The sequence below is a fragment of the Gavia stellata genome, chromosome 10, assembly GCF_030936135.1.
Source record: "Gavia stellata isolate bGavSte3 chromosome 10, bGavSte3.hap2, whole genome shotgun sequence".
Taxonomy (NCBI): domain Eukaryota; kingdom Metazoa; phylum Chordata; class Aves; order Gaviiformes; family Gaviidae; genus Gavia; species Gavia stellata.
Window position 1 is genome coordinate 20,544,290 of NC_082603.1, and position 27,212 is coordinate 20,571,501.

Below are 27,212 nucleotides of genomic sequence, written 5' to 3' on the forward strand. Positions count from 1 at the left end.
CTTGCAGTACTGGTATTGAGAAGATTTTTCCACTGTTAATGAAATCTCTCTATCTCGTTGCCCTGGAGAAGGTAGTATTGATTCTATTGTCATTTCACTATGTTGGTTTGTCTCAAACACCTACCTAGTGATGCAATGACTATGAATATGGAAATATTTTATCAGTGTACCACATAGTACAGATACTTACAGCCTCCTTTATGAAGGCCTTTAGATGTATTATTCCTATTTCATAGGTAAAAAAAGCGTGTATTCTAGAAAAAAAATCTAAAAGGATTCTATAGTCCTGTCATTGTAATTACAAAGTGTGTCACTATTGCAAAATTAATTTACAGTTGTATGGAATAAAAATGCTTTCCCCAAAAACCTGTTATCCATGCAGCTGGAAACTGCTTTGAGGTACAATGGTAGGCCCAAATAAAGAGGTTCTTGTATCAGCTAGGATTTTTTGAGAAACTTGTATGTAGAAACAGTGAGCAACTAACATATTTCACTGTTTTAATGGTGCATATTAATGAAATCTGAATTTTGGATTAATAGTTTGCATATAGTTTTATTCTATTTAAGTAAAGATCAACTCCTCAGTAGTCCTTTTAATATGAAAAATATTGTATTTCTGTAGTATGAAATTCTCTGTAGTTTAGCTAATGTAAAGACTTGTATCTAAAATGAAGATTTCAGAAACAGATTTGCTAGTTAACTCTACTGTAGGAATGCTCTGCCAAACACAAATTCTGAAGACATTGTATGAAAAAAATAATTTGATTTTAAACTACATTAAGAAACATCATAAGGCTGTAAGTTAATACATCTTAAATACATTAAATTTTGTAAGACAGTCTATGACATCTAATCTATTGAGCACACGAATGGGATCTTGAAGGACTTGTGCACTTTGTTCTGCCAGGGACTCCAGAGGTCACGTTCCAAGCAGTGTACAAATTGTGAAGTAAATTGGATGAATGCTGAAAATGGGTTTTTCTCAACCTTGTACATATTTCAGATCACGATCTCCTGTGTGTCTTTTGACAATGTACTTATCTGATAGGCACAAATTCATTGCTGACATGACATTGAACCAACAGCATTGGAATAAATTTGAATCTGTATCTATTTCCTTAATGGAGATGCACAATATTTACCTGATAAGAATGTTGTGAGAGTAGTTCTTGTACAGTATTGTCACGTGAATAAAAGTTTTGTTTATGACAAAGGCATTACTAACCTATCCAAACAAAGTCTAATATTATATGCAAAAGGCTTTAATACTTTTTCTCCCAGCCCAAATTTAAGTTAACAATGCATCAAGAGACCCTAATAGAGAAAAGTCTGCACTTATTTTCATTATAAATTGATTCAATATCTTCAAAAGATTTAGAGCTTCTTTAGGTCGTGAAGCTTAGACACCAATTATCTTCCTTAAAAATGGTTATGATGATAGCAATACAATGTAACGCACAATAGTTGTTACATTGCACTACATCAAACTAATGAAGTGATCACTTCAGACTTACTTAGATAAACCTGTATGAAAACGTTTTCAGTTACACCGGGTAAGGTGTGGATTGAACAAATGCTGAGAGCTTTTATACTATGAAAGAACACATTAACTATATGAGAAACAGCACAACTTTGTTGGGGCAGAAATCTCTCTAATTCCCATTTTTCTTCTTGGTAATTCCTGACCATATTGCTTAAATACTGGTTTAATTCCTATGTCCAGCTGCAAAGGAGGAGCTGCTCACAACCTGCTACTTGGGCCAGCAGGCCAGCAATAGCATAGGTAGCCTTTAGCAACATTGTATGATCTTACCCCAATTTGTGAATATTCATGAAAATGTGGTCATCCAGGAAATAAAAACAGTTAACTTAGTTGACCAGCAGATATAAATTTCCACTTTCCTTCAACCTATGCCTTGCTCGATCTCACAGCCTTCATACAGTGGAAATAATTTTTTTTTTTACTGGTTTGATGGCTGCTCAACAAAAAGAAACCCTTCTCCAAACTGCTGAAGTTCTGGGACTCTGTTTTTCTTAAACAGGGGCAGACAACAGATGGGAACTTTAAGAGATTATTTGAAAAAGAACCTCCAAGCTTTGATTACTAAACAGATAAAGACACTCTGAAATGATATTTTTGTGTAGTCAAAAATAGAAGTGCTTATGTCTTAAAGCTGTTCAAAAACATGCCTGAACCAAAGGGGCCCCATTAAGCTTGAGTGTAATTGACTGTAGTCTATGGATACCCTTGGTATTACGGTATCTGCTTACATCAGTACTGAATTTCACCCAGAGCATGTTTGGAGTGATGAGGACTATAAAAAGTTATTGTATATGAAATGCTACATTATGTCAATATCATACTGCTACACTTGTAAATTCACATTGATCTGTATAATAAAAGATGTTTACAGCAGCAATGAACTCAATCAAGCACATGTTTGCTGATATATTAAAAAATAACAAGCCATCTTGCTGGGCATTTGATTTCCAGGAGATAATCCTAAACAGTACTCTGAAGATTAGAGAGATAGGAGATAAGACGCTGTAACATGCTGGCAGTATCTGCCTGAAACACCATCCCCTATTAGCAGGTGTTGGTGCTGCTGGGAAGTTGTTGCATGGATTTTGCTAAGGCACTGAGCAGATGGCTTATTATAAAAGAAATAGGTGTTGCTCTTTGAAGCAAAAAATATGGTTGGGCTGAGAAGTCATGCAGAGAGAATCCTGAGGGAATATAAAGTATAGGGAGGGAACTTGAACGGAATATTGTTTCTTCATTGTTAATGTTTTCTAATCAGTCGCTAGGAAATGCGTGATTTTTGACTGCACAGACTATGTTTAGACATAGTTTTATAGCAAGTGGGAAAATACACCTGCTCAGAAAAGCATAATTAACTACTTTGTAAATTTATTCCAAGATGAATATCGTGCAAACAATGGAAAACACACTCGGAATAGCTAAGTTTCATATTATGCAGCTACATGCTGGTCCTATTTCAAAGCTTTTGAACTTCATGATTGTTACTTTTAATGTTTTGAGACTCTGTCTTTTTGGCATTCCCCAGCACTAACAGTTGCATGAAGATACAACCTGTTTCAAAAGCAGAGTGACTTCAAGTTTTCTGGACCATATCAGACTCTGCATCCTACTGCACCTCTGTAAGCTGATGGTTGACTGGACAGGAGAAAGAGGTTTGCATTTCAAAGCCTATTTTGTGACTTTGTTCGAAGACCAATATTCTTTAGAGAATTTAATTATCGTCTTTGTAATTTGAAGAAATTATATTTACTGACTTTGAGATGATTACATATATGCAGCATTACAGTGCTCATAATTATTCAGGGAGTATGTTACTAGTAACAGGAAAGGTGAAATAGGAACTGTGCTCAAATAATCAACCTTTCTCTGAAAGATAGGATTGAGCTGATTCCCCCCATCATTCTTCTACTACAACAATTAGAAGTCATAAAGGTACCCAGGATCCCTGGATGGAGAAACAGGAAAAAAAACCCTAAGAAAATTCATAGAAATATGTAGATTTCTGAGAAAGCACAGTCTTCCTGATCTCTAGTTTTCTGTTTTGCCTATGTTTCTTTATTTGTGAAATTCATAAGATGATCTTCATGCCATAAAAGGTATTTTTATTGCTAGTTCTATTTACAATAATTATCTAGGCACATCTGTTGTCTCAAATGCATCCATGTTCAATATTTAAAGTAGCTCAATATTAAAAATAAAACTCTACTTAATGCTCCTAATCAAGCATCTGGGTATTTAATACTCTGGTTTGGTTTCTTACTAAATTTTGTTAGCTCTAAGTTTTAACACGGAGGTAGTGAGTACCATCTACTTTCAGAGTGATTCAGAATGCAGATCACATTAAAAAAAGTAAATCTGATCTGCTTCTGGGAAACAACAACTAAAAGCACATTCTGGAAGAGATTAATGCCTCCCAGGAGTGGAGATGAGCAAAAGCATTTGTGCTGTCAGGCTCTGGTCTTTGCTGGGGAGCTGCGTCACAGGTTGTGATTTCCCAGCTGAGACGAGCATCCGAGCATCCGTTTGTACCAGCCCTCCTCTGGAAAGGGGAAGCATTAGCTGCACCTTGGAAGTAAGGCTGTCAAAAAAAGCCTCCCAGGAGCAGAGCAGGGCACAGTCATGTTGCCAAGCTCCGGGTTTGCCTGTGAAGTATAAAGCAACAGCTAGATACAATCTCGCATCATAAACTCTCATTTGTGATTTCACAGAATCATTAAGGTTGGAAAAGACCTGTAAGATCATCAAGTCCAACCATCAACTCAACACCACCATGCCCACGAAACCATTTGCTGCTCTTCCCACTATATAACACAATTCGCTCACCAGAGAGGCGCACCTCAAGACTTTGGGGTGTAGAGATCTGATTTAGGGTACAGAATGCAGACACACAGCTAAAACAAAGCAGGCAGGGTCTGCTGTAGGCCCGAAGCAAGCTTTGACCCAGAGATAACATGTAATGCCTGTCAACCTTGTAAGTAGTTTCATCTGCAGCCAGTGGCAGCATTCCAAATGACTAACGGAAAGAAAAATCAAAGCTTTCCCTATGAGCATCCTGTAACAGCTTTCTCACAGATCTGAGAAAAATAAAGAATGCTTAGATGGGGACAAGCTTAGATCCCATTGCCTCTGCTTTAGCATGGGATTTCTTTCATTAAAATTTAGATCCGTTCCTACGAACACTTACCTACACAAACAAGTGTGACTTTCCATGAGATTACATGTTTGTGGGCAGAAATTATACCTCTGCTTCTTTTTTGTGACAAGCCTAACAAGGGCTTGAGTGGTAAATAAATGATAATTTCTGCGTATCAGTAAAGAACATGATGTAGACTGTAATCAAACCCAACGAAAAATAACATGTCTGTAAAAAGTAAGAAATTCTTTAACTCTACAAGCTACAAGTCCATATCACACATGAGAAAGCAGTCTGACATCTTTCTAGGATTCCCTAAAAGATTTTTCATGATGCTTCCTGTCCTCAACAATCATTCTAGTATTTGCAAGAAGCCCACAATCTGTGCTTGTGAAAATATCAGCTTACTTTGCAAGATGTTAAAGTAGAACAAAAAACATAATGCTGATCAAGTTGCAATTAAATTTTAAACCAACTTGCCTCACATCATTTAACATTGTCAACTTTTTCCATTCCAGTCCTTTCTGACCAAGGAAAAGAAAACTTTAAACTAAGCCTACTGAATATATTTATTTATAACTGCTTTAGAAAGGTATTTTCTTAGAAAGGTATTTTAGCCAAGAGATTATGCAGAAAAGGTTGCACTGAAATTGATTTTAAAGGTACGTAGTAGTGAGGAATGTGAGATATAAGAATGTGATAGTATGAATAAAGTAAGTTAGTTAATTGATAGAAGAAAACCCAAACATTAGCAACCAGAGTAAGTCAATAAAAGATTATGGCAGTTCCACGGCAAACATAACTCAGTCTAAATCCAATGCCATGGTGATTTCCACTGCTTGTGAATCTGGCTCCTAACCTTGATAAACAGACAAAGAGGATACTACATAATCTATTGAGATAATGGATTAAATTTCAGTTGGGCTTTTATTTAGTCTTTTCAAAAAAGATGGGGGTTTATTTGGAAAGTTTTTTATTCTTTTGATAACGTTCTTTAAAAATCTTCATTTGACAAATGTTTCTCCATTTTTTAAATCTTTAATCTGATTAGGTCATGTGCCTTATGCTAGGATGCAAAGTCTTTCAGCAGAAGACTGAAATGGCTCTTTCAGAGTGGCGAACAGCAGTTATGCACACAGGAGGAAAAAACATTGGTTATAAGACCAAACGGGAAGGGGAAAAAATGGTTTGAAAACGCGCATAAATCACCACAGACCCGCGGGTTTCAGCAGGTGACGACAGGACCCACCAAAGCCGCGGTCTGTCCGCGAACAGCCGCCGGCAGCTCCCGGGGCCGCACTCTCGCAGTGCCGCAGGCCCTTCCACCTCCCCGGGCGCAACGCGCCGCTGCTGCCCGCGCACGCAGGAGGACCCCGCGGCCGCCACCGAGTCCTGCGGCCGCCCGGGGAGGCTCCCCGCACCTCACGGTGGTGCCTGCTCGGTGCTCCCGCGGGGGCCCCAGGCCGGGGGGGAGTGCCCGCCCCGCGCTGCCCCGGCCTGCGCCCCTCCCCGCCCGCGGCAGGCCTCCGCAGGGGTCCGGAGGCACTTCCCCGACAGCCGGAGCCAGGCCGCGGGGTCACCTCGCCCAGCGGCGGCCGAGAGGCGCGGCTCTGAGGGGCCGAAGGGAGGTGGCCGCGCCCGGGCACGAAAGGGAGAGCGCCCGCGCCTCACTGCGGCCGGGGGCTGGCCCGGTGTGCTGAGGCGCTGCCCGCGCGGTTGCTAGGTCCTCTGCTCGCGTCCCGGGGCAGGGAGACAGCGCGGGCCGCTCCCACCGCGAGCGGGGAGGGGGAGACCGGCGGCTCGGCGGGGCTGGCCCCCGCCCCCGGCGCCGCCTGCCCCGCTCCGCGGACACCCCCCGCCTCTCCTCAGGCGCTCTCCTCGCACGTACCTGTGTGGGAGGGCCCGTCCTCCTCTCCTCGCCCCGCCTGGCCGGCCACCGGCGGTGCCCCCTCGCGGGGAGTGGTTTCTCCCGGCTCCCCGCCGTAACCTCCCGCTCCTCCTCCCGCTAGTACCCGGCTCGGCAGTCGCCGGCTCGGATGCTGCCGCCCGGGAGGCGCAGTACGCTCCGCCCGGCCTGGCCCCGCGGCACCCCCGCGCCGCCCGGGACGACCGGAGTGCTCGGGGGCCTCCCACCCCCCGCCCCGACAGGTAAGGGTGAGGGAGCGGCGGGGCGCTCGCCCTCTCCTCCCGCGCTTCGCCTCACGCGCCGCCCCTCGGCCCGCCGCCTCCCGCGCCCGCGGGGGACAGGCTGCCGTCCGCGGGGGGCGCGGGGGCGCCGTCCCCGGGGAGAGGCGGCGGAGCGGCTGCTCGTGGTGATTCAGCATCATCGTCCGCGAGGGAGGGGCGGTGGGGAAGGGCAAGCCCCAGCCGGGGGGCTGCGAGTGCCGGGGAGCGGGCAGGGGTGCTGGGCAGCCGGGGGGGTGCGGGTCCCGCCTCCAGCCGTGCCGGAGCGGGGTCTGTCGCCGGCTCGGGGCGATGCTCCGGGGCGGGAGCGCGGGGGAGGGCCGCACGCCGCCGCTGCTTCTGGGGTGCGCGGCCCAAGGGCGTGCGGGCTGCGGAGAGGTGCTGTCCACAGAGCCAGCCCTCGGTCCCGCGGCCCTCACCTGGGGCGGCGGCGGGGCCCCGGGCGCGGGCGGTGCGGGGCTGCGGCGCAGGTGCGGGCGGGACCGCGCGGTGCCGGCGGGCAGCGGCCCCCTCGGGAAGTTTCCTGAATACAGCGGGCAGCCCTCGTGTTGGGAGGGGAGGATAACCGCCTGCCTGTCGCAGTGCGAGGAATAAGGAACGAGGAGGCGTTTCAAGAGATTAATTTTCTCTCTCCCCCTCCAAATTTTGCATGCGAAGTCCATCATCTGCAGGTCGTATCGGATGTACGGCCAGGTCTCTTCGGAGCCAGTTAGGGTTAAAACGGGATCGTCTGTTGGCAGTGGTACCCAGCGGAGGCTAAAATGTAGAACAAGTTAAATCTCCAGAGATGCAAATCAAGTATCTTCCTGTGCTTTCTGCGTTTAGTTGAAAGCCCATGATCTGTGGGATCTTTTTGAATTTCTGCTATTGAAACCACACATAATTGTAAGCAAAAGGGAAAGCAATTGATGCTGGAATTTGAACATGCCGCTGAGCTCTGCGAAACTGACTTAAGGTCTCCGCATTGATCGTTTTTGTGCCTTTCTTACGTATTTGCAGTTTAAGTACCAAAATTAGATATTACTCCTTCTCAAAAAAACAACCCTAAACCAACCAAGCAGCCCCACCCCACCCCCCCGGGTTCAGTATACTTTTCTGCCTAAATCCTTAATTAATTTTATGTAACCAGGGTGTTAGTACCTATCTAAATAATACTCAGATAAATCCTGCTGGTTGTTTTCACAATTGAAAGACTAGAAGCACTTCTCTGTGTGGGGATTGGTTGTCCCCCGAATTCTACAGAGTATCTCAAAATACACAGTGACTTGGCATCAGTAGAAGCTTTTGCCCCTCTTTTAAGTACCAGGATGTAGTTTTTAATAGAAATAGGACATGCGTTTGAACAAAAAATGACAGAAGCAGTTATTATACTGGGGGTTTTCCTACATGGTGAGTAAGTATAATGTCCACACTAACATATGGAAATTTTATTTTTCAAGCCAGATTCTTCAAGGCAAATGTTACAGAGTTTCAGAAAATTACACGAGCTATTTCATACAGAATATGGAATTTCTTTCATAAGGAAAGAATGTGTTTTTTACCTGTAGGTATTGGCAGTATTATGCAAGAAAGTCTAGAACAATGGGTTGTCAATTTTTTTTTTTTTTTTTTTTTTTTAGAAAAACGCCCCCTTTCTGTATTTCTGATGGTTTGGATACATTCCACATACTTCCAAAGGGATCTGCCCACCAGTTTAGGAGTGTTAGAAGAGGCCAGGAGATCAAGCCTGTCAGCAGTTATTAGGTAATTATTCCAGTAATCTAGCAATCATTTTAGTAATCCGAGGCTCAGGTTTGCAATCAAATAAGGGTTTGTTCCCACGCTCTTTCAAAGCTGACAGTGTTAAATTTGCAGTGTAGATTAAGATGTGGACAAGTCTGAAGAACTAGGAGATGAATTAGTCAACGAGCAGTTAGACACTAAACCATCTTGCAGTCTTTCGTATAGTTAGGATTTTTTCTAAGATCTTTATAACACTGTATGTTGATAATGAAAGCCGTAACTGTATTTCTGAAGGTGAAATGTGGCAGACTAATGCTGGCTGCCGAATGTGCTTGCTCTGAATTGTCAACATCAAGAAAGACTGAAATACGATTTCTTGATTTGAATCTCCATCTGTGGATATTTATTATAAGTTTTAAAAATCTCTGTAGGATACATATGGCAAATGAGTAATTTCTTGAACTTCCGCATTTTCTAATGTTCTGGGTTTTTTTTTCTTTTTTTCTTCCCTATGTTTTAATGTTGTATTAAGAAGTATTTTTGCATTTAATAGATACTTGCAGATGTCTCATACAAATTGAGAACACATTATTAATTTAAGGATGGAAATCCTTAGAAAACCAAGAAAATTGAAATGAAATCTTAACGTCTGAAATAGAGAAATTGATAACATTTCCCAAGCTACCTTGCATCTACTTTTATAAAGCTTCTGTCTTGTCTTAAAAAATGAGCATGACAACATGTTGCAAGATAAGTTTTTGATATGTGAGTCACTAATGTTTTTTGGTTTTGTGCTGTAATTTTATGAGTGTAAACACAGCTTATTGAAATCAACAATGCTTATTTCTCATATCTGTAAGTTTCTGCAAATCTTCAGAAAATTTTGAGTGTTATTACTGCCTTGAAGCATTGTGACTTTTGGGCCAATCCTAAATCATAAAGACACTGGATTGTATTGATAGGGTTTGTATCAGTCCCTGAAGAAAAAGATGAAAGCTTGACAGTCTTCCACCTTTTTGATGAGGTATTTCCATCATCCAGAGTTGACACAGTGACTCTATAATGATCTGAGAGGGGAAGAAATAGTTGTATTTTCCTAACATAAAGCTAGAGTCTGTATGTAGGTAGTGGGAGTTCATTTTATTTGGAAAGATGCGTACAAACTGTCAAAGTTAAGAAAATTCATTGCGAGTACCACAGCATACGTATTGGGGGATATTAGCTGGATTTTGGTTTTCCCTTGTGAACTTTAGAATATTTAGCCTCAGATTCACTTTTATTTTCTACACACCTAGGAAGTTAGTTGGGGCTATTTGACTTCTGGCAGTAGGATTAAAATGCCCCTTATTAAGCATGAGGAAACTCTTTAGAGGTCCATTAATGCTTACCTAAAACCCTGCCAGAAAGGTGCTTTGCAACTACTCCTTTTGCAGACATTATGAGCTTCCTCTAAAGTTTACTGGAACGAATAAGCCTTTTTAACATTAATATTTAAAATAGTAATGTGTTTTAAATTTAGAATGGAATTTGCTGATGTCTACTACACTGATGGGTAAGAGAATCATCTGTAATTGAGAATGGATACGTGAGGAAAAAACGTTGTGACATACTGAAGCGGTCAACCTTTGAATCTGTTGGGTATTAGAGCAAATCTTCCTGTTCCACAGTAGCAGCCCTCTTGGAGCCAGAAGATTTTTCATACCAGGAGGTTCCATTGTGCCTCGATCTACTGGATACTCTTCTTCGTGGTGGTGGATGCCTGAACCTACAGGTTCTGGGGGTGTTAAAGTCTTAGCTTTTTGCTTGTTCCCAATGTTCTTCCTTGCCTTCTCTCTTAAATGTTCATACAGCTGTACAAAATAGTTTTAAAATACTACCACATTAATTTATACTCATTTATAGACATTTTTGCTCTTGCCTTGAATTCCATACAACAGGAACCAAGCTCTAACATAATAGAATAAATTTTTTGTTTTGTACTTTAAAGGAGTAAATAAAGCCAGCGTAATGGTTCTTGCCTTCAGTATTAGTTTTATTCCAAATACAGGGTCTCCAAAATGAAGACCAATCTATATAGTTGTAATATTTCTTTTCCCAATGTTAGAAATATAAGTTCAAATAGTTTAAAATGTTAAAAATATAGGTATTCATTTAAAAAATATCTTTGTTCAAAGGCAATATTTAAGAATATAATCACATGTTTTAGAAGAGCCTTCGTCTCTGGGGACACAGAAACAGTAGTGCTTTATGGAGAGCCCAAATTAACAATAATAACAAAAGAAATACAAAAAAAACCAACATTCTGATTTAGGACTCACTTTTCACTTTCTGTTCTGTGGAGTAAATGGCATGCCAATTGCCACTTATTTGGTTTTGGAAGGATATCAGATTGAAGTCTAATATGCACCACTACTCAAATGTACCTTAGATGGCTGCATTACTGTTAATTGATAGAAAAACTGCCTAAAAGGATGGAAGTGCTTTACCCTGCAGTTCAGAAGCCCCTTCTGGTCAGCAGTAGTAACAGCGTACTAACAGTCACTCTTAAGAAGAAAGAAAGACTAAATCCACTTTTTGTATATAATAAATGCTACAGAAAGAATTGAGCGGGGCATGGGCTTCACAGTTAGACACAGCGATGTGTTGACAAGTTTATTTTCATCCTTGCTTAGCAGCAAAACGCTAAATATATTCTTCTTTGGTTACATTAAAGTATGTTTCCTTCCAACTTTGTCCTTGGGTTGACATGTGTTTGTTTTATTTTTAGCGCTTGAAAACCAGCACAGTAATATCCCTATAGGGTGCAGTGGAAGCGTTGGAGTATAGCATGAGAAAATGAAATCAGATGCTTAATGCTGAATTCATGCAGGTCAAAAGGCATAGATCTCGATACTGTTTATGAACACAAAAAAGAGTGGACTGACAGGGCAGAAGATTGTGAGAATTGATGGGGAAATCGCTCTTATGTGCTTGCTCAGAATGGACTTCTCTTGAAAAGTATAGAATAGAGCTATGTGATGGAAGCCTGCATTTTCTTTGCTTTTGTGGGTGGTTGTCATGTGTTTAGTGTTCATTGAACATTAAATTTCTGTGAATTTGTTATGTTGTTTTATCCTTCCAAGCTTATCTTGGTGGGGTGAGGGACTGGAGAAATGTGCTAAACCACTTTATATGAATTATTGATGGAAAGATGAAAGATGTGCAATTTATTCACCCAGGAAAAAAACACCCTTTTCTATTACATTTTATTTCATGTGGCTTTTTAAAGGGATATAATATTATCCTAACATTTTATCTTTATGTCAGCCTGAAGTCTTTGAAAGACTATAAATTACTAGTGAGCATTAACAATTAGGCATTAATTTGAATAAAAGACTTCTTGCTTAAAAATGAACAAGAGTCATGTGAGAACATGACTTTGGTACATTTTGTACCATTTTAAAAATGGAAGCATTTTCTGAAAAGAATGCTTCTCAGAATGGAGAGGATATATTCAGTAAGTAAAAGAAAGCATTACTGCATGACGAGACAGGAATCAGTGCTGTTTTGGACTGTTGCAAGATCTTTAGTAGAGTTGGGGATCTTGTAGGATACTGACCCAGAGCAGCATCCACAGGTGAAGAAATAGAAGAAAAAGTGAGGGAACAATACAGAGTTAGATTTGAAATTCTGGACACCAGTTGAGAAATGATGCAGTTAATAACCCCAAGCAGTTGCTTAAAAAAGCCTACATATTACTTTCCTCTGTTGCCTTTAGGTATGAAGAGAAAATGAAGGGACATTGTGGCCTTTCTGCCAAAAGCAACACTCAGGAATACAAACACATATAGGAAGCAAGTCTTTGATATTTTCTGAGAAAATAAAATAATATTTATGAGAAATTAAAATAACAAAGAAGATATATTCTTGTGAGTAGGTGTTGGGGAATGTCTGATGCAAGTAGTCAGCACACCATTTAGTTTCATTGATAAAGAAGAAATACCTCTCAGTCAGTCGTGGGACATGCACACATAATGCTGTTCGAGCTGTTTGAGGATAACAGATTAATGGTCCAGTTGAGGCTGATTCTCTGCAACAGCTGGATGTAAGAAAATTGGAACCAAGACAGTATGAGGAGCCATGGGGAAAAGTCGCCTGTAGGAAGAGACTTCAGGAGACATGTCCAGATTTCACTCTCAGTTCTGTGCTTTCATAGGAAATTGTGTCTCAGTTGGTTGCACTGAGTTTCCTCCTATAATTTCCCACTGATTGAAAGTCCTTGAATTAATCTCTTCAGTTTTGGAAGATGTACCTGTCCAATCCTGGCCCAAGTAGAGGCCTTAATCCTTGGTGGGTTTTCTTGTTGTTTGTTTGGTCATTTTTTGTTTATTTTATGTAGACTCAGATTTTCATGATGAGCAACTTGGATGGGATTCATCTCACCAACATTTATACATCTACAATCCAGATACCTGGAGCTGCCTACACTGTCTATGTGTAGGCTGTCTGTGAATGCACCCCAGAGAAACCAGCTCAAAATCTACATTGTAGGGGTCTACATTTACACAGATGAATCCACTGTTGTGTCATATATTTGAGGAATAAATGTGTTTGCAGTGTCATCTGTGAGATTTCATTGTAGTGTTTTTCCCTACTGATTTGTGTGAAAGGGAGAACCGTACTTATCAACTGGGGAAAATGGTAACAAACTGTGGTCGAGCTATTGAATTTTCAGAGCCTTATTTCTTTGTACTCGTGGTGCAGATATGCACATTTGTTTGATTTTCTATTTCCTTTGAATGAGCAAGCAAGAGAGACATTCTCTGTGGGTCAGAGAGAATATCTACTCTTACAATTCGCAAACTAAGGGGAGAGGAAGTAAGAGGAAATGTCTTTCATGTATATTGTAGCCTTTTCACATTCTGCTCCTGGCTTCATTCTACCTGTATATGATTCCTGAAGATGGCATTACAGCTAGTAGGACTACAGCCACTTCATGTGAATATATATTTCTCCATCTCACTAGAATCTGGCTCCCCACAATACTTTGTCTTTGTAGGACAGGTGTGACAGTAGCGGTGCAGTCGGTCTTGTCTGGCACACACAATGGGCCTGACTGCTGTAAAACTGACACAAAAGAGTGGAGTGCAGTTGATTTCTCCAGAGTTTCCTCCAGTTTTTTTCTGTGAGGAGAAGTAACCCATTTGAACAAAAGAATTTTCCAAACCTTTTATTGTCAGATGGCCTCTGTGGTCCACAGTCCATCCTTATTAAAATGTACTGAGCTGTCAGATCAGACCAATCTTTTCTTAATGAAAAACAATACGACAAAGAAAAGTAATCTTGTGAAATTACGTCAGAAAACAATTTCTCATTGATCTAAATTGACCTTGTAAAAGAAAACAACCAAATTTAAGAAATGTGAATGGTTTCAGAATACTACAGAAAGAGTTATCCCAGGAAAGGAAGTAACATTTCTCTTTCCATCACTTCACTTAAGATTTCATTTGGTTTAAAAATTGCTCTATAAGGTTGTAATTCTGACCTCACTGAAACCACATAGCTTTGATGTCAAAACTTGAATCTCATTGGTCCAAGGCCGGAAGGGAATCATAACCATTTTTCTTATGGCAATTTATGACCTATTCATCTTCTTTAGCTTACTTCTCTGCTACTGTTTTATGTTATTGTGGTCTTGACCTCTTAATTCTACATTTGGAGAAATCATTGTTCTGGTTACAGTACTTCATGTGTCTGGTATAACTCCTTCCCAGTCACTGAGTCATTTTCAGTTTTTAGATTTTGCTTCTCTTTAGCTTATTGTTATGACTAAATCCTACTGACTTTCTTCCCACAGCTCCTGTCACACTCTAAGTGGGAAATAATGCATTCTTCTCTTATAACATGTATCATGCCTTTTTCTTTTCACCCAAAACACAGGGAGAAAATACCTAGAAAGGGTTAAGAAAGATATTTAAAAGGTGCTAGGGATAGGCTAAATGGGAAGGAGCTGCTGCTGCAGCATGTCTTTCCCTGGTGTACCAGAGCTGCCTGAAACTGTATCAGCTGTCAATTATTGATAGAAAAAAATCTGTTTCCAGAGGGCTGACTCTTCAGATAGTTTCAGCAGTGCAACACTAACGGTAAGTGATTTCATTTTGCTACTTCTACTGCGGAATTATTTTAAATCTGTTTCTATATCGGTGGGAGGTCCTGGCATGACTGTTTATTCTGCAGTATGTAATCTTGTCAGTTCAATCCATGATAAATAAACATTTTGCACTCTTATCAGTAATTTGTATGCAGAAGAATTTGGTATATTATCCTGCCACATGCTGCTGTTGTTGGTTTTGTTTTTTTGGTTTTTTTTTCACTACTGCTCTCTACTGTAGACTATGTTAATGGAAATACATTACCTTCAGTTTGAATGCTTATGCATTCTGTCCACCACTTATATTTTGGAATGAGTTCTTTTTCCAGGATTCTTGTGCCTTTTCGCCATTTTTATGTTCTTGCTCATGCATCCTTGAGCTCGCAGTTTATCTTTCCGTGTAATAAAGAGAACTAGATTCAGGAGCATCTTCTGAAATCTTGCTCCATTAGCTAGGCAAAATATGCTTCTGGAGACATGGTTTAGTGGGCACGGTGGTGTTGGGTTGATGGTTGGACTTGGTGGTCTTACAGGTCTTTTCCATCCTTAGTGATTCTGTGAACAGCATGAAGCTTTTCTTGTGGTGGTATATCTAACAATAATCCCTGCCTCTGATCCTGAGCATCCTACATGGGCTATGAAATACGAAACACTGCCTCTAGACAGCTAAGCAGTTCTGAAAGTGATATTGAAGCTTATAATCTTTGTCAAGAAAGAGAGAAATTCAGAGGCAGCTCAGTTATTTTTAGCTGTAATCTCTACTGTGCTGAAGGTTTGATTTAAATAGACTGTACTTTTGATGTGGATGAGACATGGGTTGGTCTTGTTACCAAATGAATCTGTCTTAATTATATTCCTGAATTGTGCCACCAGCAGGGCTGTTCTGGAACTGAAACACTGTGATACAAAGTCGACAAAAATCGATAGAAATGTCTGTATTTGCTTCACTGGGCTATGGAGATCCTGTTACGATCTCATTTACACTATAGACTTGAGACAAATTTTGTAGTTTATGTACCTTTCTTCTGAATGATGGAACTGGGAAATTTCCTGGAAGAAAGCTTTCTTCCTTTGAGTAATCAAAGGAGCATAAGAAATTGGGAAGAAGTTGCATATTTCTGAAATAATATTCAGAGTCCTGGATCAATAACCAACTATGAATCCCAGTTTATTCTCCATTTCTTTCTGTTTGGATTATCAATGGTCTTCTCCTTCATTCTCATTTGTACTAACACTTTTCATTAAACATTTACTGGAAGATTTATTCTTCTGGTTAATAGGTGTGTTGTAACTTTTCCATACCTTTGTATTTATAAATGCATTTGACTCAGTTTGGTGCATTTTTTTCCCTTATTTGTGGTCATTAGGTAAATATAATACTCCCTGGCTACAAAAAAATATTCTATAATATGAAGGGTGTGATATGTCTGAGAGAGTCACAAGCACAAAACAATAAACATATTAATTTTCAGCCTAAGAGAATATGATGATTAGAAAAAAGAGTGTGTGGATCAGTTCTCAATCGTGTTTTATTTTGTGTGGTGGTGGTGTGTGTTGCTATAACATAATAAGAAATGAATGTATTTGTTTCTTTTGAATATTTGAAAACCAGTTAACTTTGCAGCCAGCATGTATTTGACTGTATAAGTTTATGCCTTTTTGCTTCATTAAGAATGCACCTTTAAAACAAATAAGATTAAAGCAATGAAAAATGAAATCGAGCCCTGCTAAATGAATTGAATATCCCACTGCTCTAGCCTCTGGCTGAGGAATTTTATTTCATTACATTTCTCAAGCATAGCTCTTAACCAACACACAGTGACTCTTTTTAAAAAAAACAAACCGCAAACAAACACACACTCCAGAGCCAATTGCTTTTAAGTGTTGCTTTTTGGGAGCTGACCAAGATGGATGAGGACAGGGCTAACTGTGATATTATTCCAAACTTGGAACTGTGCTGCTGCTGTGATTAAAGTCATGAAGGCAAACAGGCATGCTTAGGGCAGTTATCTCCTCAGATTTTGGAGTTATTTTAAACTGCATTAAAAGCTATGATACCATTGTCAGTATTGTCTCTGTACTTCAGAGGCAATGTATGATTACTGAATAAATACTGTTCAATACTACAGGGTTGCATCAGTAATGCTGTGCTTACCATTCAGAAGGCACATTATTCTGCTCCTCTGAGTTCAAGCATATCCCTGAAAATTACTTTTTGGTAGGCTATTCTCATGCTTTTTTCTTTTAAGCAAAAATTAAAGCTAGTGTGTATGAAGTCTTTGTTTTGGGTATTCAAAGTATTCAATTTAAGGTCAATATTTAAGGCATGTTATTTTTCTAGGCTTTCTGACTATGTGCTGTATTTCTCTACAGGTGAGCAGTATATAGACAAAATATTCCTACAGTAGGATGCTGGAGTCTCATCTCATTACTGATGAGGATAGTGACTCTCTTTAGATCCTCTACAATGGATAAAAATAGTGTGACACAGAGGGTTTGGAGCCAATCCAGCCTTTTAAAGGAATTTTTACAAATTGGGTCAATTCCAGTTAGAGAAGCTTCTGAGGGCTTGCATCCTTTTGAAACTGCTGATTTTTCTCATGTTTTCATTTGCAAAAATATTTTCAAATCAGTGGTGGTACCCCATTGAGCCCCAAATACTAAGCTGTGGGGAGGAAAGCATGTTTTTGCTGAAATGTTTTGTAGCTGCTGGAGTTTCTGGCTGGCTTTATCAGCTGTTTGTAAAATCTTACTAGCACTGAGTGTTGGTGGCAGTAGTCTTAGTGATACTGTAGGCCAACTGCAAGTATTTCTGACTGTCATTTATTCTTTACAGGGTAGAATTTTATGGCATGGGCATTAAAATATTAGAGGTCTACCAACACTTATACAAGCATATGAGTATTCCCAGTGGAGCTGAGCAATTTGATTGGAAGTGTCAGTATATGACAAACAATTTGGTGATCATGTATGAGCAACTTTCTTGTACTTTCATGGTCAAGAAGACTTTGAATAGATGTTTCTTGTGAGTGCACTTGGTAGCTTATTCAGGGCCTGATTTTTGTTTAACGTTTTCACATCAGGTGCTGAAACTGCAGGCTAACGCCTGCCAATTTATATTTCAGGCTGCTGTGGGAGCGCTGTCCTCATTGCTAAACTAGAAAACATTGTTATGTGGCAGCATGTGAATTAGGATGATGTAATCCTCAATCAGAGTCATTGTGGGCCATGTGTGATCACTGCAGTCCACCTCTAGAGATGCTCAAATAGATCTAGGAATGGTAGGCCTGTAAAATATGAAATGTAATGGGGCATACTTTGTGTGGGGCTAAGGTGTGGCTCTTGCAATACGCAGAGGTCTGTAGAAGTGTACACAATTTAGAACACCCTGTAATACACCCTGTGTATGTTGACATGCTGTAATGAAGAGTGTGGATGGCACACTGCAAAGTCAAAAGCAGAGGAGCGATGTTCCCACAGGTGCCACAACTCAATTCCTCTCCTAACTGTCTCTTGTTTACCCTTTGCCCTACCAAAACCACACTGTTAATGACAGACTTCAGTATTACTGTTACACATAATCATTATTGCACGTTATCATCTCTGTTTCTCTCATTAGCAGCCATGGCCGTCCCACCACAAAGAGCATTGGCCCTTAGTGTGCGGCAGTCTGGCAGTCAGCATGGCTTCCTGCACTCATGGTCCCCAAGACAAATCAAGCAAGGGTCCTTCAGCTGTTTGTTTTAAAGGGAATGCTTCATTTGAGGTGACAGGGGTCCAGCCCTCCTGTGGGCAGTAGGTATCATGAAACGCAGCTGTTGCTTGCAGAGCTGATGTGTCCAGTGTGCTGTCATCCGGTGTATGTTTCTAGGCTGAAAATGCCTAGATCACTCCAACATTATTTTAAACAAAGGTGGAATGATTGTTGGTGTTGCTGAGGTAGGTTGTTACAATAAACGGAGATCACAGAATCACTAAGGTTGGAAAAGACCTGTAAGATCATCAAGTCCAACCATCAGCTAACACCACCATGCCCATTAAACCATGTCCCACAATGCCACGTCCACATGTTCCTTGAATGAGTTTCCCTTCAGCAGTGTTCAGTGGAACATATTGTGATCAAGATCTAGGAATACTTTCTGTTCTAGAGTCAGTGAAATGCTGTCCTGCTGACAGATTTATGGTGTTATCAACACTTGCCGAAGTGGTGAACAGTAGTACGAGACCTATGCAATGTCTGTGCTTTATGCTGACAGAGAGTAGAACATTAAAGCTGATTTTTTTTTTTTTTTTTAGCAGTGAGTGATGCAGATATATATTATATGAAATTAAGATTTTACTGTATAAAAACATGGTTGCACTTTGGGTTGTTTGGGCTATTTTGTCAATATTTTTCCTTGCCATCATGAATGCTAAATGATGTTTATTAAAAGTTCCCTGCATTTTATTTATGAATTGTTGATTTGTAAGTCATACACGTTCTTTGCACTGTCAATTAGTATATTTCCTATGTTTTACTGAACAAGAAAAAGGTTCAAGCATTGTCCTTTTTATTGTGGTCTTCTAATTCTGTCTCACTTTCTTTGATGGCCCTCTCTTTCAATATTCAGAACGTAACTATGAAACTCTATACTACTCAATTTGCTAACAGTCTGAAATATGTTATCACATTAGAAAGGGCTTTTGAAGGGTGAGAATGAGCCAACAGATAGTCACATTGTGTGCTCTGCTATGAAAGACATTTTGGAGGTCATTTTTTTAAGAGAAAATCAATCATCAGCTTTGAAAGCTTTGATACTGATTTAAATTTGGCCAAGGATTTGAAGTTTCCTTTTGGAAAATGGATGAATGCAAAAAGAAGCAATATTGCTTCAAGACAACACTGAAAAGAAAAAAAATTGCTTCTGTGCCCAATTCTGATATCTGTATATTGTGAGTAAGAAGTGCTTAATTCCTGTGAAACACTTATGTTGTGACACTTCCACCATCTTAACAGCTTCTAATACATTTCCTGTTTTCTGAATCAGGGTTATATACTTACCATTTCATAGACCTTTTGTGATAGTAAACAATGAAAAAACCCAACCCAAAGCTGTGAAGTGCTAAGTCAGGAAAGACCAAAGGAAAATCTCCCATGAGCTGAGACTGCAAAGTTCCTGAGGCTCTGTGCCAACTTGCATGGCTGAGCCTTGGAGCTGGCACTGAAGGGTTGCCTTCTGACCAGACTCCAACCATTCAAGATAACTTGCCTTTTATGTTCTCCAGCAAAAGATACAGGTTCACAACTGTGATGCAGTCTCTGTTTTGCATTGTGTTTTGAAGGTAGACTGGAAGGGTCAGGATAGTTTATGCTTTCAGTATTACTAAACAGGCGTTGTAAAGTTGTGTTTATTATATAAGCTGTGTTCCAGAAGGTTAAGACTGATTCTACGGCCTTTACTGATTGCGGTCTCGAAGGGGAAATGGCAGTTGTAAGGTTAAACTCACACTAAAGTAACTGCAATTTATGGATTCAGAGCTAGAGTGCTGTTACCATAGCTTGGTTTGGTCATTTTGGTAGTTCAGAGAAATTGTGGAAGTTTTAGAAACACTGTTCATTTGGGTAAACTACTTGAGAGAATTGTTTTACAGAACTGCATGATTCAAAAAAGTTTTAAGTTGTGTAAATAGTGCTGTTAGTATTCTTGTATAGCTTGTAGCTGTCCATTTAGCAAATCAAACACCTGAGAACTCTGTACATTCACTTTATCTGAAAGATCTGCTGAATAAATATCTCATCTCGTTTGAGATGAGATGGTGACGATGAGAGTGAAGGCTGTTGAAATTAATAGACTTCCTTTGACTTCAGAATATTTTGAACTAAACCCTAATGTGCATGCATTTTTAAGCCAGCTGACAGATAGCCTTTTAAAAACAAGCTTATCACTTTGACACATTGAGCATCAAAATGAGGATTGCTTTTTGCATTTAGAATTTCTCTGTAGGAGTGAGAACTTGCCACCAAGAAGGCATTTTTTTCTATTATAATTTCTGTTAATGTCTTAATCTTATTTCGAATCTGCATTTTATAGCTTAATTCCAGATCAACAGTAGATTATAGTTTTGTATAACTGTAATAAATAGCAGACCCCTCACTACAGTGTATCCAGACTTTCACACTCTAAGATCTAAGGGAGCAAAAAACTTACTTATTTAGGTCAGACTGAAAAAAACAGAACTCAGATGTTTGCTAGGTCACTGCTCTGAAGACTATTTTCACTTCTTTATCATGTTTCTGTGAAATTTTTGTTATTTTAATTTTCCAGCTAACTAGGGAGTGGGGATTGCAGTGCTGTTGAATGAAGGGTTAAATCACTGACGGTCCCTGGCTGAGACCCTACTGTGATACATAAAAGCTTTACTTGCATAGTTTTAGTTATTTGCTGAGCAGAGTTGATAATAGGATGTTTCAAGACGTGTAACTCCCTTCCTGACAAGATCAAATGGGCCTTGAGGTAGCTCGTTATGCCTCCTGAGTATATCATTGATAACAGGGACTCAAGACCTTTGTGTCAAGATAAGCGCCAAAGAACTAGTTCAAACTGACCCTTTTGTAACGTTCCGAGGCCAAAGGATGGATGAGCCAATTCCATGACTGTGTATGGACAACGGAAGCCCGAAGTTCAACTAGCGGACAGTGTGAGGAAGACTATGAACGACCACCGGAGGGTGAAAAGACCCTAACCCTCATTTTACTGCGCATGCTTGGACTATGCAAATGAATTCCGGGAACTCATCCACATAAGACCGCCCTTTTTAGAATTCTGATGAATATGTATGATTTTTCTGTATATGAACTGAGGTGCTTTGCTAACCCGTTGGAGCACTCGTGGTGGACGAATCTCCAGTGCTGCCCAGCGCTGTATTAAAGAATGTCTGCTTAATAACAAACTAGTTGTTACTGAGTTATTCATCTCGGAAAACCGTCCCGATCGCAGGCTCGGTACCGACTTTGTTGTTTCACTGTGATGTTGTCCTTCCATCCCTATGGTCATCTGCCAAGTTCTGTAACTATGTCTTCAGTATATCTGCATTTCAGAGAGAAAGCTCCTTATGTCAGGAGCTTTGTGGATTTCTTCCCAGCTACTGTGCGCTTCCAGACACTTTTGACAGCACTGAGTAAACTGCATTAATGGGCTCAGAGGAAAGCAGTCTGCTAGTTTTAAAATCTATTCTAAAATATTCCACTGTTGGTGAGTGATTACTTGTCTGTACACAAAGAATGCAGGAAATTAAAATAAAACTGACAATCTAGGTTTTGTAGCATTTCACCTAGGTAAATACAAAGACACTTAAAAAATGTTAGTTGTCTTTGAGAGGTCTTCTTGTATGTGCCATGGCTTAAGCTCTGAAGTCATGTTTTTCGTTCGTATATGTAAAGTTAAGCACATGTACAGCCCATGAAGCTTTTCAAACTGGTCACCAGCAGTGTCACAATAGCTAGAAAGAAGGAAATGGTTCACATTAAAACCAGTGTGTTGAGTGATACAGTGTTGTCTCTGCTTTGGAACATGGAGTATTTTGATAGTAAACGATTCTACCATTCTTAATGCTTAATTCTATTAGATTAAATCTATTTTAAATGTGCATATACAGTCTCGTCTCTTTTTGTTAGGGAACACAGTAGTGGTTTCATAGTTACTGGTATGATCCAAGTTAGCTTCAAGAATCTCATTGACTTGAGTGTTCTTTGGAATAGATTCTCAAGTTGCACCACTTTATTTTAAGTCTGAATTTGACTTCCCCTTCTCTGTTTTGATCTGATTAATTCAACCTTTTTCTGGGATGCTTACTCTTTGCAACACTTCCCTCTCCAGCAAGAGTACCCTACCTCTGCTGCCCCTGGAGGAAGAAAGCTCCTTTTTTTTCTTTTTCTTTCCTTTTTTTCTTCTGTCTCTTTCTAGGACAGGATTGTGTGCAGTCTGTATCTCTTGCTGGGTCTCTCACACCTTTGCCAGGCAACAGGAAACATAACATGTCATCTTTTTTTTCCCTGTAAAACACTTTGAATAAAAGTGCTTGTTTGCATAAGAATGTGCTAACCTGATGAAGATGCATTAATTTTTTCTTCACAAGTCTTTCTCCATTTATAGGTTAACCATTTTTGTTCAGTCACCCTTGAATCAGTATGGGTGAACAACAAGCCTTCACCAATTTGTGTGTATCACAATTTCAGGACGGGAATGGTATAAACACAGAAGGAACTGCGATCCTTTTCTGTCTGAGTGAATTCAGAGATTCCCGATAGCGGACTTGCCAAGGTTATGCAAGCTCCGTCAGTCCCAGTTTGGAAATAGAATACTTTCTTCCATGTTATTAAAAGCAATCTCTTAGAAATGGGTTTTCAGGTAGGTTACTAGAGAGACAGGCCTCTACATTGTTGTAGCTGAATGCAGGTCATAGGTTATGCTTATTTTATAAAGTTAAAATTTGTCACAGTTATAAGAATTGACTCAGAATTTGATGTATTCATAACCCGACAGTGCTGCTGCCGTTACTGCTGCGTGATCCAGTGGGCCCTGCAATAAGCTTTGCCCTGTAACTGGCGATTCCATCGGGGTGGCAAAGGGTGCCCTCAAAGTGGTCTGCGCTGCAAGTCTTTTTCCTGCAGCATGCCTGAGACAACTGTGCTCTGACCTGGGAGCAGAGAGGTGGGTGTTGGTCTCTTCTCCCAAGTGACTAGCGACAGGACAAGAGGAAATGGCCTCAAGTTGCACCAGGGGAGGTTTAGACTGGATATTAGGAAAAATTTCTTTACTGAGAGAGTGGTGAAACACTGGAACAGGCTGCCCAGGGAGGTGGTGGAGTCACCCTCACTGGAGGTGTTCTAGGAACGTGTGGATATGGCATTGCGGGACATGGTTTAGTGGGCATGGTGGTGTTGGGTTGATGGTTGGACTTGATGATCTTATAGGTCATGTTCAACCTTAGTGGTTCTGTGATTCTGTGATCTGTCACTTGACATGGTGGGAGGAAAAGCTGAGACTGTCCAATTTCATTGGACCTGTATTTGCCCTTTGGAAAGGAGATAGTTCCAGTAGGAACAAAGGAAAGGACTGCATCCTCTGTAAAATATTTTTGAAAACTGCTTCTAATTTCAAACTGCTGATGTTTTGGTATTCAGTGAAATGCTTGTTTGGAGATGAGCACCTTAAGAGAAGTGAAGCAATTGTAAAAAAATTTTGAATTATTATATATAAGCTTAAGGCAGACTACAGTCTAACTTTATTGGCATAGGACAATGCTCGTGAAAAGTCAAAATCCTAGAGTAAGTTTGAATACAGAGTACAATAATGATCCTTTTTGTCTTTTAAGAATTCAGTTTAAATCAGGATTTGACAAATAGACTGCATGTATCTTTGTAACATGATTTGACATCATTAGAGGAGTGCATGTTTCAGCTGTGATGATGAAAATTATGTCATCCATAATCTTGTCAAGAAAAGAGTTACTTCAATGATCAGTTTGCAGAGATTTTTGTGAGAGTTAGTCGGTCCAATTACTTTGTTTTCCACGTGGCCAAACTACTAATTGTCCATAGAGTACTCTTAAGGTGACCATAAATCTTTACGTAATCAACTCGTGTATGTATGCTAAAAAGTTGGCAGGTTGAACATCACGGACCTTGAGTGTTGGTGCTTCCTATTTAAACCCGAAAGAGTATTCCTCTCAAAAGAGTAGAATAGTTTCTACATAAAGAAGAACAGTAATTCAACAATGTAGTGCAGTTTGGAGCTTTATGGTCCACCTTCAGAATACAATGTGTTGTAGTAAGTTTGGGCAGATATTTTTCTGTGATTATAAGCTGAATGAAAGCTCTGTGAGCTGCTTGGTTTTCATTAGCATATCATAGCTTGTAAATCATGCTGTATTAGTAAGGGCTGGCGTTTCTCACAGGGAACTATTAGTCATCTTGACATTCTTTCAAATTTGTTAAAAGTTTTTAGCCAGTACAGCAGTGGAACAACTGCTAGGCATTTGTGTATGTGCATAGAAGTCCTTAATTGGCTAACAGACATACTTCAGTATTATTCCCAGGAACTAAACATGTCTTGTACTCTGATGGTATTCTTAGCTTGAGAAACAGATAACATGCAATATTCAGTGAGTCATTGTGCCCAGCACTGCTTTTCCTTCACAGTGGTTTTAAGGAGGATGAATGCTTTGCTTTCCCATCTCTGTGTCTAATTTTAGTAGGCCAGCGGGCAGGAGGACTTTCAGGCCACCTTCACAGATGATGGCATCCAAAACATTAAAACTTCAAAATGATCTGCTAGTTTTAGTTCCATTTGGGGAGATTTTTTAGCGAGTTCTGATTCAGCAAAGTATGTTCCAAGTAGGTTTGGCTGGGAGTTACTACTATGCTGTTGAACATTGTATCTGTGTATAAAACATACCCTGTTCTTACTTTCTGGGTAAATACACAGGGTCATGTCTTAGTGTTAACTTGTGGCACTCTACTAAATGGACATGAGGGAGACTTGGTTGTCTTATTACAAAGCAGAATTTGGCCCCTAATACATTGGCAACAGTCATAAAAGAACCATAATCTGTGCTTATTATCCTTTTGTGTTAATGGACTGTTAAGGGTAAATTTCTGCCTTGAAAGGAAATAAGATCTTGCAGCTCAAGGTATTTGCTTTTATATTTTCTTACCAAGAGGGTGACTTGTCCAGAATATAATTTTATCTCTCTCTTTCTCTCTCTGACGTGTGTACACACACATGCACAAATAAAAAATGAGGATTTATAAGTAATGTTTTGGTAATTTTGCTAATGCACATCTTGTCCAATCTTATGACCAAATATGTTTCACATCATAAGTCATGGCTGAATTTGTCTTTACTGTAACTTTCTGCTATTTATAGCAGAAGAAATTCCTTGTGCTCTATATAAAGCTATCTAAAATATGTTTTGCAATCGCCACAAGTGGCAGTGTAAACTAATCTAAAGCTAGCGTAAGGAACTTTAGCCACACATATAATTGCAGAAAAGAAATGAAAGCATTTCAAAATCAGTAACTTATATTGTATACGTTTCGAAAACTCGTAGACTTGTTTGAGGCACCCTGCCAAAGACCACATTTGTTTCCTTGCAGACTTTGTTGTAACAGTGCTGCACATCTGAAGTCACGCAATAGCGTGTTTAGAAGCATTTTATACCTGAGGTTTTTTTCCTAATATTTTTGCCCATTGTTTTTACGTGCTTAAGCTGGACCTAAAAAACTTTCTAATATGTGGGATTTTCACGTGTGGTAGTGTATTCATAGAGAAAAAAAATTGACATTTTGTATCAGCGTAGACATGAAAAATAGCATTTTATGCAAATAATTACTCATTTTATAAACTGATAATTTAGATACTTGCCAACCCAAAGTGTCTTTGAAACTATGTCTGCTGTGTCATGAAGTCGTCATGAAACTGCAGCCGTGTGTTACCAAGTAATTATTGGACAATTGCTTTAAAAAAATGTGGAAAAACATAATTAAGGTGATTTCAGTTATTTCCCTTTTGGTACCTGAAAATGCATAATACAGTGTGTATGATTATATATTTTTAATTAAAATATGGTTTAAAATTGCTATAAACTCAGTTAGCTTTGTGGAGTTAAAAGTTTGCAATATTGATTGAATTCAACGTTACCTATTTTCATGCCCAAAATCTCCCATACACAGATGAAAATAAGAAAATGAGGTAATATAATCTTATTTTGAAAATTAATACTGCAAAATGATTTTTCCCAGAAACAAAACGATTGAATTGTAATGAACAAAGTTTTGTGTTTACAATAACTTGATCGATCTTTTAAAATAAGCATTACTTTTGACTTGTTAATAAAAACATTTCTGTATTTAGTTTTCTGCTCTTTATCTTTTTTCAGGATTTCTCGATAACAAAGTCTCTTTTTTTTTTTTTTTTTTTTTTAACACAGATATCTATCCACTCCAGAACTAATATTTGCTACAACCAGAGACTGAAATGATATGACTAGCGCTTTAAATAATTTGGCTTTGACAGCTCTGTAATTTTCTGAGAATTTGGAACGGAATTTGGGCTCTGCTTCTGCACTATCCTAGGTTATAATGCCATCCTTGCCTAATGAGGGAGGTATGCTAGTCTTGGATTTTTAATATAGCCTATTAATTATTCAGTATGCTTGTACCTTTAAGTTGCAACTAAATAAATGTTTGTGGTTTTAGTTCATTTGTATACATTATTTGAGATATAAAGATGTTGATAGTTACAATGTTGTTTTTCAAAGATAACCATGGAACCGCTCCTCTGACTTTGAGTTCGGAACTATCCTATCAAAGCACAATTAAAAGAAAAGTCAGAAAGAAGAAGAATGGAGTCATCACTGCAAATGTCGCTGGCACAAAATATGAAATTGGTAGGAAGCTGCATATTTTGTTTTCATCCTAACTAGCCATTGACGTGAATAAATTACTAACAGGGTGAATT

General features: G+C 39.6%; 1 protein-coding gene across 5 annotated transcripts in view; it reads left to right on the plus strand.

The window, feature by feature from the left end:
* Positions 1-8,573: 8,573 nt before the first annotated feature.
* The window catches only part of TTLL7 (tubulin tyrosine ligase like 7), a 78,492-nt gene continuing 59,853 nt past the window's right edge, over positions 8,574-27,212 (plus strand). For all 5 annotated transcript variants that reach the window (XM_059821736.1, XM_059821737.1, XM_059821738.1 and 2 more), the window contains exons 1-3: positions 8,574-8,603; positions 26,683-26,858; positions 27,013-27,141. In XM_059821736.1, the coding sequence (XP_059677719.1) occupies positions 26,834-26,858; positions 27,013-27,141 (154 nt within the window). In that variant the 5' untranslated portion in view covers positions 8,574-8,603; positions 26,683-26,833. The remainder of the gene's footprint in view (positions 8,604-26,682; positions 26,859-27,012; positions 27,142-27,212) is intronic.